The following is a 12,048-nucleotide window of genomic DNA, read 5'->3' on the forward strand; positions in this document are numbered from 1 at the left end:
AAGAAACTCTGCAGATAAACTAGACATGAAGAGAACGTCATTGTCACTATCATGTGTGACTGCATTGATCTCCTCGATCTTCACTTTTCCTTTGTCCTCCCTTGGACTCTCTTCCTTTTGATTTGCACCCCAATTTGCATTCTTTTTCTTATCCTTTTGCTCTCTTTTTAGCTTGTAGCAATCCTTTTTCATATGGCCCTTCTTGCCACAGTGGTAACACTCAATGTTCTGTGCCCTGGATTTGCTACGTGACTTCCCTCTTTCTTGGGACTTCCCCCTGAACTGTGATCTGCCCCTTTGCACATTTAAGGCTGCATCCTGCTTGTTGCCATCCATAGACTTCCGTCTAATCTCTTTGGCCAACAAGCTACCCACAACATCATCAAATTTTAGTACTCCACTAGGTGCAGAGTTATTGACAGCTGTACGGAAGGTATCCCATGAGGATGGCAATGAACATAAGAGAAATATTGCCTTAGTCTCCACATCAAAATTCATCTTCTGAGCCTGAAGCTGGCTGAAAATAATATTGAATTCATTCAAGTGAGAAGCAATGGAGACCCCTTTCTTCATCTGCAGCTCAAACAACCTCTTCATGAGGTAAACTTTATTAGAGGCAGTTTCCTTCTCATAAGTGGCACACAGTTTCTTCCACAAATCTTCCGTAGTTTGCTCATTTACTACTGTGAAATAAATTGACTCTGCAAGATGAAGTCTAATAGTAGACTTTGCTAATGCATCCAACTCATTCCAATCATCCTCAGACATATTTGTAGGCTTAGCTTCAATCCCTGCCAAGGGTTTAATCTACTTTTGAATAAGCACATCCCTTATTTGTTCTTTCCACAAAGAAAAGTTTGTCCCATCAAACTTTTTAATGCTGAAAAACTCCTTTTTAGACATGGAAGAGGATGCCATGATGCAAATGAAACAAAATCCCAAATGCTAATGCCTGCAAGAGAGAATCACACCAAATACCAGGTGCACCCAAATGTGTATGCCACAATAGAGTGAAATATCACCAAAACTCAAAGCTCAAAGCATTAAAAGATGCGTCTAACTCATGTGCATATACTATGCATCCATATGAGCAAATCTGGCCTAAAAGAAAATGCCAATAAGTGCCAAATGACTCAAGCATAAACACCGTCCACTAGCATATGCATCAATAATATCTCATCCAAGAGAGCATAGCACTATCAGTGCATCACCTGCAATGTGTCAAAGCTGTCCCTCAACATAAAATAGCATCCATGTGCAAAGCGTCCATAAAAAATAGCATCCCATAAGGTAATTTGGGCCTATCAGCGCATCCAATAAGGACCACAATGCATCCAAATGGCCTATAAATCATCCACTGCAACCCAATGCATACCACGAATGAGCGCACACTGCTCAAACTGAAACCAGAGTGATCTGCATAAGGTATGCTCAAGAAATCATAGTCCCACGGTAATGACCGCTACTGAAAATAGAACTTGAGATGCCTAAAAACATGAGCACCATTGCATAATCAGACTTAGCAAGAAAATTTGCAAATATCTCTCTTCTGCCGGAACTCCAAAATCCCAACCGATGAGTGAGAAATGGGAGTCAACAGTTATCCACTGCCATGTGGCATAAATCTAAGGTTTCAAAACCTTGGAATGAAAAATGCATAACAGAGAGACGAAATCGAATACACAGAGATCTATAACTCTAAAAATCCTCCACCGAATCGTGCAAGAACTGACAGATAGGGGTTTTTGGGCATCCGGAATGCAATGGGACAGACGGTTTTGGAAACCGTGGTCTCAATCACTGGGTCCAACACACGGACTGAAAAACGTTTTTGGAAACAGAGCTATTTGTAAACTCCACCGGAGTGCGAATGATGAGCAAAATAGAAGTTTTAGGACCTCCTGAGTCCACCGGAACTGACAGATCTGCAAATGGTTGCTCCAAACTTGAGTTCCAACACTCGAGCAAAAAACGCAAAAACTGACACAGTGAGTCAAAAATCCAATGAAATGATCCCAGATTCAAGAATGAAGGTGTTTCCAAGCTCCTGAAGTGAAGTGGACACCAAAAGCAAGCAATAGTTGCCTCTACAAGTCAATACGGAGTCTCTGTCATCAAACGGAACAGGGAAAAGCTCAAAAAACGACTTTTTCTTTGAAAACTCTTAACAGGCTCTCAAAACCACTTTGCAAAGACAAAGTGACTTTTCCAAAGGTTCCTCCAAGGTCTCTGCACCCTCGGATGCAAGTAAAGTCGCCCACAAAGCTTCCCACAGAGCTTCTCCTTCCTCGCATAGAGCTACTGAGCTTCAAGCATTCATGCACGCTCAGCTAGATCACCTAGGCTCTGATACCAGTTGAGAGTGCTCTCAATGGAAGCAAGAACGGAAGAGGGAGAGAGAATCAGAGAGCCACACAAAGTTTTGGTGGGTGCAGAACCACCCTAATCTTCTTTTTCATTCATTTATATATGTGTTTGAGTATTGTATATTACTGGGGTAAAGGCACAGTGACCTTTAACCCCCACAGGAACTGGTGGAGAGAGATAAATATGATGAAAGGATCAAGGAAAAGAAATGGGTTCATTCCATCTTTGTTGATGATGAATGCTCATCAAGTTAAGCAAGACCTTGAGTCATTCATCAATCTATTCCTCAACTTCAACTTAGCCTTTGATCACTATTACCTTAATGTATATTGGGGTTATCAATCAATGTGAATATCTCTTCAAATTCAACTTAGTATTTGATCACTTTGACCTTAAGGTTGATAGATACATTGGGTCATCAGTCCATGTATTGCTTCAACTTTTCACTAGGACTTTGATCATTTTGATCTTAAGGTAGACAAGCTCTATGCTTTGAACCAACCTATGGGATGGATATTGGATATTCTAGTGCTTCAGTGAGAATATGCTACATTGCTATCACTTAATGCATATATACTTTGAATTACATAAAATTATGATTTCTCTTATTGTGCCTCACTTGATCTTCACCGCTTGGACTATTTATTGCCTCACTTAGTGACTTTGCTTAAATAAAGCTTCTCATCTACATCTCTATCGTAGCATCTTGTATACGTGAATCTATTTTGGTGACTTTGTTGCATGTGGTTTCACTTGGGAGATGTGCTCTCTGCCATTGTATTACCACCTATATCATTTTTCATCATGGGTCTCATCTTTATTATTTCTAGCATCTAGCATGGCATGTGTATAGTGCAGCTATAGCATTAACGGAATTCTATTGTGTGCAATACAAAATACAATTGTATTTCAAGAACCATTCAAGTCATAAAAATCAGTTCAATAAATGACCCTCCTAGTTTTCATCCTATTGTCAATCATATTTGTTAGATGCAATATCTCAAAGCTTGAAGGGATCTCTAGCCATGTAACAATAATGGCTATGCAACACTAAGGAGGCTTAGCCATACTTTGTTGACCTACAAGTTCAAAATTTCATCCATGGAAATGATTATGTCCTTGCATATATCTTTCACATGCAATTAGGATCCATTGTGAGAGAGGATAAACTATGGTAGGAGCTTGTAGTAGATGAAGTAGGCTCCATTACAAGAGAGGCTAAACTATGATGAGATAGTGGATTAGATGAAGTAGATGCAAGGTTCAAGTGGAGGAGGATCCATTAAAAGAGAGCTAAATCAATGTGAGAGGTTGGAGCAAATGAATGTAGGGTAAAATATCAAAGTGGATGAGGGAAATAGAAAGTTGGAGTAGAGGAAAGGAGGAGGATACGAGGTTGGAGGTGGAAGATGGAAATTTGTAGTGGAGATGGGAGATGGAAGGGTGGAGTGGAGTAGGGGAGGAGGTTGCAAGGTTTGACGAGGTGGGTGGAAGAATGGACTGGAGAGATTGAAAGGGATTGAGAAAGAAGGAGATTTTGCATCTTTTTGCCAATTGAGTGAGCAGTTGGAGTGGAGAAGATGAAAGATACTTGGAGCATCACAAAGCTTTGGGTTTGCAAAACCTGGGTAACAACAATGCTTCTAGCTACTTGGAGAGCAACATAGGGACTCAAATACATGTTTAGTAACTCAAGATGTTTTTCTTTTTATACAAATTCATTAGAGTTACGCTATAAAGTAACTCATTAAAGTAAGTAACTCAAATACATGTTTAGTAACTCAAGACGTTTTTCTTTTTATAAAAGTCATTAGAGTTACGCTATAAAGTTTTTGGTTAGGTAGGTGCTATTTGCTATAGCCCCAAGTAAAGTTGTGAGGAGTGGAATTTAGAGGTGTTGAGAGTTGTGCTATGATCATAGAATAGAGGCAAGGTACGAGTAAAGATATGAAGTTTATTATTATTTAAAGGAATGAAGTAGGAGCATGGCAAGGAAGCTTCATTCAACATGTGAGCAACCAATGTAAGGATGGTCTTCACTCCTATAAAAGGAATTCCACTTTCATGCAATAATATGTACAAGGTATTAAGTCTACCTATGAGTGCAAGTCTCAATCTTGTAATGTAAGCGAACAACATATTATTTTAGGCACAACATAGGTCCCATGTCCTTATGTTTTGTATGGTATTAGAGCATTGTAGAGAGATTGTCAGTGTGAATCCTTTGTGGGTGAAACTGAGTGTTCTTTTATTAGCGTTATGTAAGAAAGAGAGAGAGAGAGAGAGAGAGAGAGAGAGAGAGGGAGAGAGAGACAGAGAGAGAAATTAGGAAAGAAGGGAACTCATTTTGGGGCCCTCTAAGAAATTCACTATTTACCTATTTTTGTTGTAGTCAAAATATGGGAAATGCCATAAAATACAGATACTTACTGCAAAAATGTCAGTCTAGTACTCAGGCTTCACATTAAATGCATATATAAGATCCTTGATTTTTTGTGCAGAGTTTGATTATTATAACATTGCCAGTGCATCCGGAGCGGTCCAAAACCCCCAAATCGACCTTGGAGACATCGAAAACTGATGCTCGGAGACTCGAAAAAGGGCAAATGCCTAGAATGTGGGATTTGCACTAAAACGCGACTTGGCCAGTTGGCCCAGTGGCATTGTCGCATTTTAGTGCAAATCTCCCATTCCAAGCATTTAGGCCCTTTTTCGAGCCTCCAAGCGTCGTTTTTCGGTGTCTCCAGGGTCGATTTGGTGGTTTCCTTTCATTTAGCCACCTCTATGAAGCATGCAAGTGAAAGAGCTTCAAAATACAAGCATTTAGAGTAGCAAAGACTTGTAACCAAATTCCATACTAGAAATCAATGCTGTAGCCATAGTTGTACTGATGCTATTCAACACTTTAAAACATTAGAAATGCTAAAGTAGCATCTAATGTAGCATCAAACTCCGAACGTGCTGGCCATGTCAAAATCATCAAATTTTGCACAAAAAATCATCTTTTAAAGAAGATCACGTATGTTGGACATAATAAAAGAAAAAGATTTTGAATATGACTTATTTTATATTTTTACATGGTTTTTGGTACGTTGGCCCTCTTCTGATTGGTGGAGAGTGTATTTTTCTAAACCCTTAAATACCCCAAAATGAGCCCCCTTTTTTTCTAATGGAGAGAGAGAGAGATTTCTTTATAGGTGGCCATATTCTTTGGTCTACATGAAATCTATGAAAAGCAAGTCTAGCAAGTATCAAAGATGTAACGAGGATGTAACTAACCCACAAGCAATAATAACTATAGCACTAAGATCAAATAACACAAACAAAAGCATGATCAAAAGCAAGTAAAGCTCAACAGTGAATTGCCACACAACAACAAATTAAAAAAGGCTTCAATAGGCAAGCAACATGGCAATAAAGGAAGAAAAGAAATAGGGCAAGCATCTTGGAATTACATCTATAGCATGCCATTTGTATATAAAAGGGGGGGACATGATCCCTAGACAATGCGTCTTTTGGCATGACGAGAGAGAAATCATCACGTATGAAGCACATTGAGGTGTGGTCAAATGGTCACTTTTTCATGGTTGTCACAGTAAAAAAAATTATAAGTACCGGACTGCGATGGACTATGATGTACACTAGTGACACCTAACAGACCATCGCTACAAGACCAACAGGCTACTCGGCCTATGAGATGGATGACCACACTACAATGCAAATAATTGACCATCAAAGAAAGCAACATAGTAGAAAGATAGGCAAAAGTTCGAGAAGAATTACAACACAAGCAAGCTACAGATGTGAGGGATGCCTCAAGGCAAGCCTCAATGCAAACTCCTATAGTCACACAATTCTCCATAACAACTTATAGCCTTAGAATTCACATGAGAGGATAAGACATGTCGCCTTATGCCACATGGAAGATAGGGTGTCCAACAAGTGACACGTGACAAATCGGTAAGTCCCACATGATAGCAACCATATCACCAACCACCTACATAGGTAAGTCACATCACTGCCACATGATAGCGACCACATCACTAGCCACCTACATAGTAAGCAGCCTTAGACTTCAGCATTGACACATGGCACTGCCACATCCGAGCTACACATTAGCAATACCAATTCCATGTGGCATGCAAACACATCAGCACACAATTCCACGTAAGTGCAATTTTGCATAGCATGTGCACTTGCTTGCCACATCCTTTTGACCCTTCTTCTTGATCAAAGTTTGGCAAGCCATAACTTTTGGTTCAAGAGGAATTTCCATGTAGTCCAAAAAGGAAAAGTAATCAAATTTTTAGCTCTATGTGCATGGATGTAAGATTGTATGCACTAATCCACTACCAATATTAAAGGAATTCAATTCCCAAGACCTTTGTAAAATGATGGTAAACACCTCATCTGTCAACATTTTCACTGGGGAAGGATTCCACTCTTGGACTACACAAATTAAGTACCTCTTAGTGCACAAAAGTCTATGGGAAGGCTGTTAAGGATGAAATACTAATGCACAAGTTAAAACTAGGAAGAGAAAGATGAACAAGCATTACCACCATCACAAGAAACAGGCTAAGGATTCATGGGATGAATTGAAAATTGTGCTTAGAGCTAAAGAAAAGGATCAAGAACAATGGGCTTCAATGACTCCTTGGCACAATTTGTGAGCAAGATAAAAGTATCATGAACCAATTGGAAGGCATAGAGGCGAAGGTAGAAGAATAAGATGCACTTGCAATTCTCATAAAGAGTATGCCTAAATAAAACAATGCATTCACAACAACCTTGAAGAGTATTCTTGATCCAATTTTTGAGGGAGGTGTATCATCTCTACTAAAAAGAAAGAGAGATGAAGTCGACTACAACAACAACAATGAAGAACAAGAACTCTTCAAAAAAGAAACTAAGAACTGTCACTATTGTTGTGGAAGGATGGGTCACTATCAATGTGAATGCACACTAAAGAACAAGCCACCAAAGTATAACCATGGCAAGAAGCTAGAACACAACAAAGAATATTGCATATTCAAGAACCAAAAGGCAAATACGTGGAGACTCCATCAAGAAAGGAGGAGATCATGAACACAAAAATTGTTGTAAGATCCCCAAAGACAAACTTCACTACCTTGGCCCATGGTTGTAAAAGGTCACCTCATGAGTATCCTCTAGTTTTATTATATCAAACTGCACCACTTAAGAAAAGCATTTCAAGCACCTAAGGGAGCTATTGGCATGTTCTACCACCTCAAGTAGCAACAATGTATGTAGCTTGTCTATGTGGAATCCCTGACTCTGAGCGCTGCTTCTCTCATTTTTGCAGAAGTGCTTTGCCAATTACCCAGAATCGTGTGACTGCTCTCTTATTATGGAAATTGTGGAAGGGCCTTAAAAGAATGCTATCAGAGAAAGGTAACTTGAGAGGGGCTTTAAGGGTTGTCATAATCTAAGGGTGAGGTGTGAAGAGAGGGTTATCACATCTCATGTGAAATTTTCACCTTGTTTTTTTAAAGCACTCCCTAGCTAGGCAGCGCTCTACCTTCACTTTTGTAGAACCATGTTCTGCCAACATTTTTTCCCCACACTACCATGCCCATCCAACCTTTTTTTACCACACCGCCGTGCCCATGCCTCGATTAACTAGTTTCTATTCTCATTCCTTCCATCCCTCCTGCTCACCCGCATCCCTCCACCATCCCTCCTGTTGATCTGCACCCCTCCTGTTGCTCCGCACCCGCTCCTACTACCTTCGCCTCTCCTCCTGCTCACTTGCCACCACTCCTGCTCATCCACCTCCCCTCCTACTGGTTCCACCTCTCCACCTGCTCACCCGCTACCACCTTGCTCACCAGCCAACCCTCCCGCTTACTCGCCTCTCCTGTTGTTGCCTCCACTTCCACCCACCTCTACCTCCAACTCACCCGTCTCCTCCCTACTACTCATCCTCTTCTACCTGACTGTTGTTGCAACCTCCCCATTTCTCCTCCTTTCGGTCTTCCACCAATGATGTTTTGGCAAGCCCCTAGGAGGGGCTACAACTACCCCTAGATATATTGCTTCAAATATCTGCCAAAAAGAATACAAAATTCAGTGCCAAAATTTCAAGGAGGGGCTCCGTTGTGAAAGAGCTTCCTTTCCCAGGTTTCATCCAATCAAATTATAGCTGCAAGTTCTACAAAGCTTTTCAACCACCCTTTCGAGCAATAAGTAACCTTATTACTGAGACTGTTGCAAACCCTCTTCCTCAATTATTTACACGTGAACGTGCATCCTTTTGATAGGTGGTCGAATCAACTGGCTGGCGTGACTGCGCTAGAAGAGAACCCAAAACAAACGGTATGGCTTTGCCCCAAAAAGAAAGTTGCAAGGGTGTGAGAAGCATGGTGGTGTAACGATAAAAAGATGAGGTAATAAATAAGAAAGATGTGTTGACAACCTTCATTGATGCTCCTTTTGTTAATCCCAACGTGCTACTTTTTTCTTCTTCCTTTGGTCTTCTTCTTTCCTGTTCTGCTCTTCACTCCTGGCCATCAACCGCCATCTCTGCTCACCCCCATTCTTCGCTCCCAATCCTTATCCCCCTCCCGACCTTTCTTCCTCGTCCTGGTACGCCTCCTCTCTTTTGTTTTGATTTTGATTTTTTTGCTTTTCTCTCCCTTCCCCCAATCATTCTTGCTTCAATTCGGACTCCTCTCGCCGGAAAATAGTCTTCGCGCTCCTGGGTCTAATCTCCCTGCCGCCATCCGTCTAGCTTCCGTTTTGTTGTGACGAATCTTTTTTGAGATGCCAAGCGAGGTTTTTGGGAGATGCCACGGTATGAGTCTCCTGATTGGGTACCAGGTGCGATCATTTCTGTCCAGATGTCCAATTCTAGCTGATAAGCTCGCATTTTAGATGGACTTGCCATTCTCTCCCCCGTCCCCCGTCGTTCCCCTCCCAACCCACGATTGGATTGTAAAATGCTACACTTCGTGTTGGCAAACAATGTCACGTCGAGACTTTTGGTTAGAAGAATTGTGGCTTTTTCAAATATCGCTTCTTGCATGTGAGGAGATTCTTCTTTTCAAAATCGGGTCTTCCTTTCAAAGTAAGGTATCTTACTTAGATGTGTACATAAAACTGGTTGGGCCTCAGCATCATGTCATCGTTTTATTCAAACTTTAACGTTCTTATCACAGTAATCTGGTTTGGTTCACATAGACTGCATCTTATACGTAACTAGTTCAAGAACCAGGAAAACTAAGTTGAAGTTTAATTGGCATCCAGTGTTTAATGAGAGTATGCTTTAGCTACCTTAGCCGTCCTATGTTTCCCAATGATTGTTCCTTAGAGTGGAGCAGGTTTTTCGATGTCATGTATTCCTTTGAGCCTGCATCCAAATTTTGGTGTTCTGGCAAATGATTTCATCTTTGGGTGACTCCTTGGAAATATTGTGGGAAACCCCATCGAGTTGATACAAAGAGATGATCCCCAAGTGCCCCTTGTGGCATTCTTCTCAAGCCCATACAATCTTGCAGCTGTCATACCTTTCAGTCCTCATTTCAAGCCTTACAAGTGGGGTATCGAACCTCATATCCCAACATTTCTGCGCTGGAGTCATTGACATGTGGCACATTCTATGCTATTAGGTGGTCCAGTTCAAATTTCGTCAACTTTGTACTGTGGATGCATCTTAAGTAGCAAAGCATTTAGGCTGTCAGGTGTTGGTGTATGTGCAGTCTTATTGTGTATAGTGTGGACATTAGTAAAACTATGTCAATTGCTGTGTAGTCATATGTGTAATCCTATAGGGTTCAGGAAACATGCTCACCTTGAGTTGGCCTTTCTGCATTATTCTTCTCCTAATCTATCAGATGTAGGTGGCCGGTCTGGCAGTCAGGACTGGTTGACCAGCCCTTGAAGCTCCTACATGTTGCTGAAAGTCTGCAGTTCCCTCCTGACCTTATCTATCATAAATATTTTGTGAGAATAGACCATACACGAGTAGTAGTCAATCTGAAACTGTTATCAGGTTTGGGTATGGCTTTCATATGCTGTGTCCAGTGTTTTCTTATGTCTTTTCACGTTCTTAGTTTGGTTGAAGAATGCCCTGGTTCTTTTTGAAAACCTCTCTTTTCTTATTATAATTTTGAGAAGGAATACGGTCTATTTGAAGCACAATCAAGGGAAGTGTTTGGGTGACCTTGCAGTCAAAACTTGTATTTTATTGATTTATTTATCACTTCTAACTTAGGTAATGTCAGCACTAGTTTAGGCATACCTTCTGTCCGTCCTTTTGGTGCTTGGTGGGGCCTTGGCCGACGGACTGTATTGATTTTGCAGTGGAGCTTTCACTGGTGAAGATGGAGGAGTGCTGTGCTGTTTGTGCTGAACCCCTTGAATGGGTTGGATATGGGATATGTGGGCATCGAGACGTATGTTCTAAGTGTATAGCAAGACTGCGATTCGTCCTTAATGACCAACGATGCTGTATCTGCAAACAAGAGTGCGCTTCTGTGTTTGTGACAAAGGTAATTGCTTGTTATGGGCACATTTTTGTTGAATCTCATTCTGGATGATATTCATTTTTCAGGTCAACACAACAAATGTTTTTCAAAATTGAAATATAGAAAGTAATCTGCTTAATAATGCGATGCTAATTTTCCATGCAGCACTATATTTGGTAGACAGTGTTATGCCACAGGTATGGTGTGTGAACAGCAGCATGTTGCATGAATATTGTCACTGGTAGTGGTGAGTGAACAGTAGGACTTGCCGGGGCACTTTTCCCTCTGTGGGAGGTTCTTTTTCCCCCGTGCGTAGGAACACACACTCTCTCCTTTTGTGTGTGTGTATCCCTTATTTTCTTGTATTGGCATTATGGCCACACTTCCTGCAATACAGTCCTTAGCCTTCTTGTCTGCATCTCGTCTTGCTGCCACACCTCGATCCAACATTTGGTATCAGCAAAACCCGCTAGATGGTCTTTTACCCGTGTGACAGACCCCGTTTTGCTTATGCCGCAATAGTTGCATCTCCACTTCTTGGAGCCACCGCCTCCTTTATAACTATCTAGAAGGGAGACATGGACCCAATAAGCATCTCTCGGCATTGAGGAGGATGGAGAGGTGAGGAGGAGGATGGAGAGGTCACAAGTGAGAAAGGATGGAGAGGTAGAAGGAGGATGGAGAGCTCAGAGGTAAAAGAGGATGGAGAGGTGGAAGGAGTCTGGAGGATCAGAGGTAGAAGTGAAGGAGGATGGAGAGGTTACAGGTAAGAGAGGATGGAGAGAAGAAGGATGGAGGGATGGAGAGCAGGCTGCCAAGCTGCAGCTTGCAGGATGGAGAAGATGGAGAGAAGGATGAAGAGGATGGAGAGAGAAGGCCGTTTCTGCCTACTATGCCTACAGTACATCCCCCTCTTGACTCCAGGGACTAACTAGAAACATGGAGTCACACACCATAAAAGAAATACATTATTTCAGGAGGACAATCCAAGGCAGAGGACTTTATTAACTCAATGAAAATAAAAAACTCAATACATATCATTTTAGGGGGACTACCCAGGGCAGAGGATTTCAAAATAACATCAAGCATGTAGTAATATAAAGTAGATCTCTTATGATAAGAGATGTTCTCCAAGTAGCCACTGCTCATGTGTGCACATCCCTGCGAGACGATGACGATGTCGATGAAGCGC

At 41.4% G+C, this 12,048-nt stretch overlaps 1 protein-coding gene across 1 annotated transcript in view; it reads left to right on the plus strand.

Annotated features, from left to right (window-relative positions):
* Positions 1-8,825: 8,825 nt before the first annotated feature.
* LOC147885127 (uncharacterized) overlaps positions 8,826-12,048 on the plus strand; it is a 100,805-nt gene continuing 97,582 nt past the window's right edge. Inside the window, exons 1-2 of the mRNA XM_087397307.1 lie at positions 8,826-8,976; positions 10,693-10,880. Of these exons, the coding sequence (XP_087253433.1) occupies positions 10,713-10,880 (168 nt within the window). The 5' untranslated portion in view covers positions 8,826-8,976; positions 10,693-10,712. The remainder of the gene's footprint in view (positions 8,977-10,692; positions 10,881-12,048) is intronic.

Source organism: Dipteris shenzhenensis, chromosome 26 (genome assembly GCF_047967505.1).
Source record: "Dipteris shenzhenensis isolate YYH24624 ecotype China chromosome 26, Dip_SZ_1.0, whole genome shotgun sequence".
Classification (NCBI taxonomy): Eukaryota; Viridiplantae; Streptophyta; class Polypodiopsida; order Gleicheniales; family Dipteridaceae; genus Dipteris; species Dipteris shenzhenensis.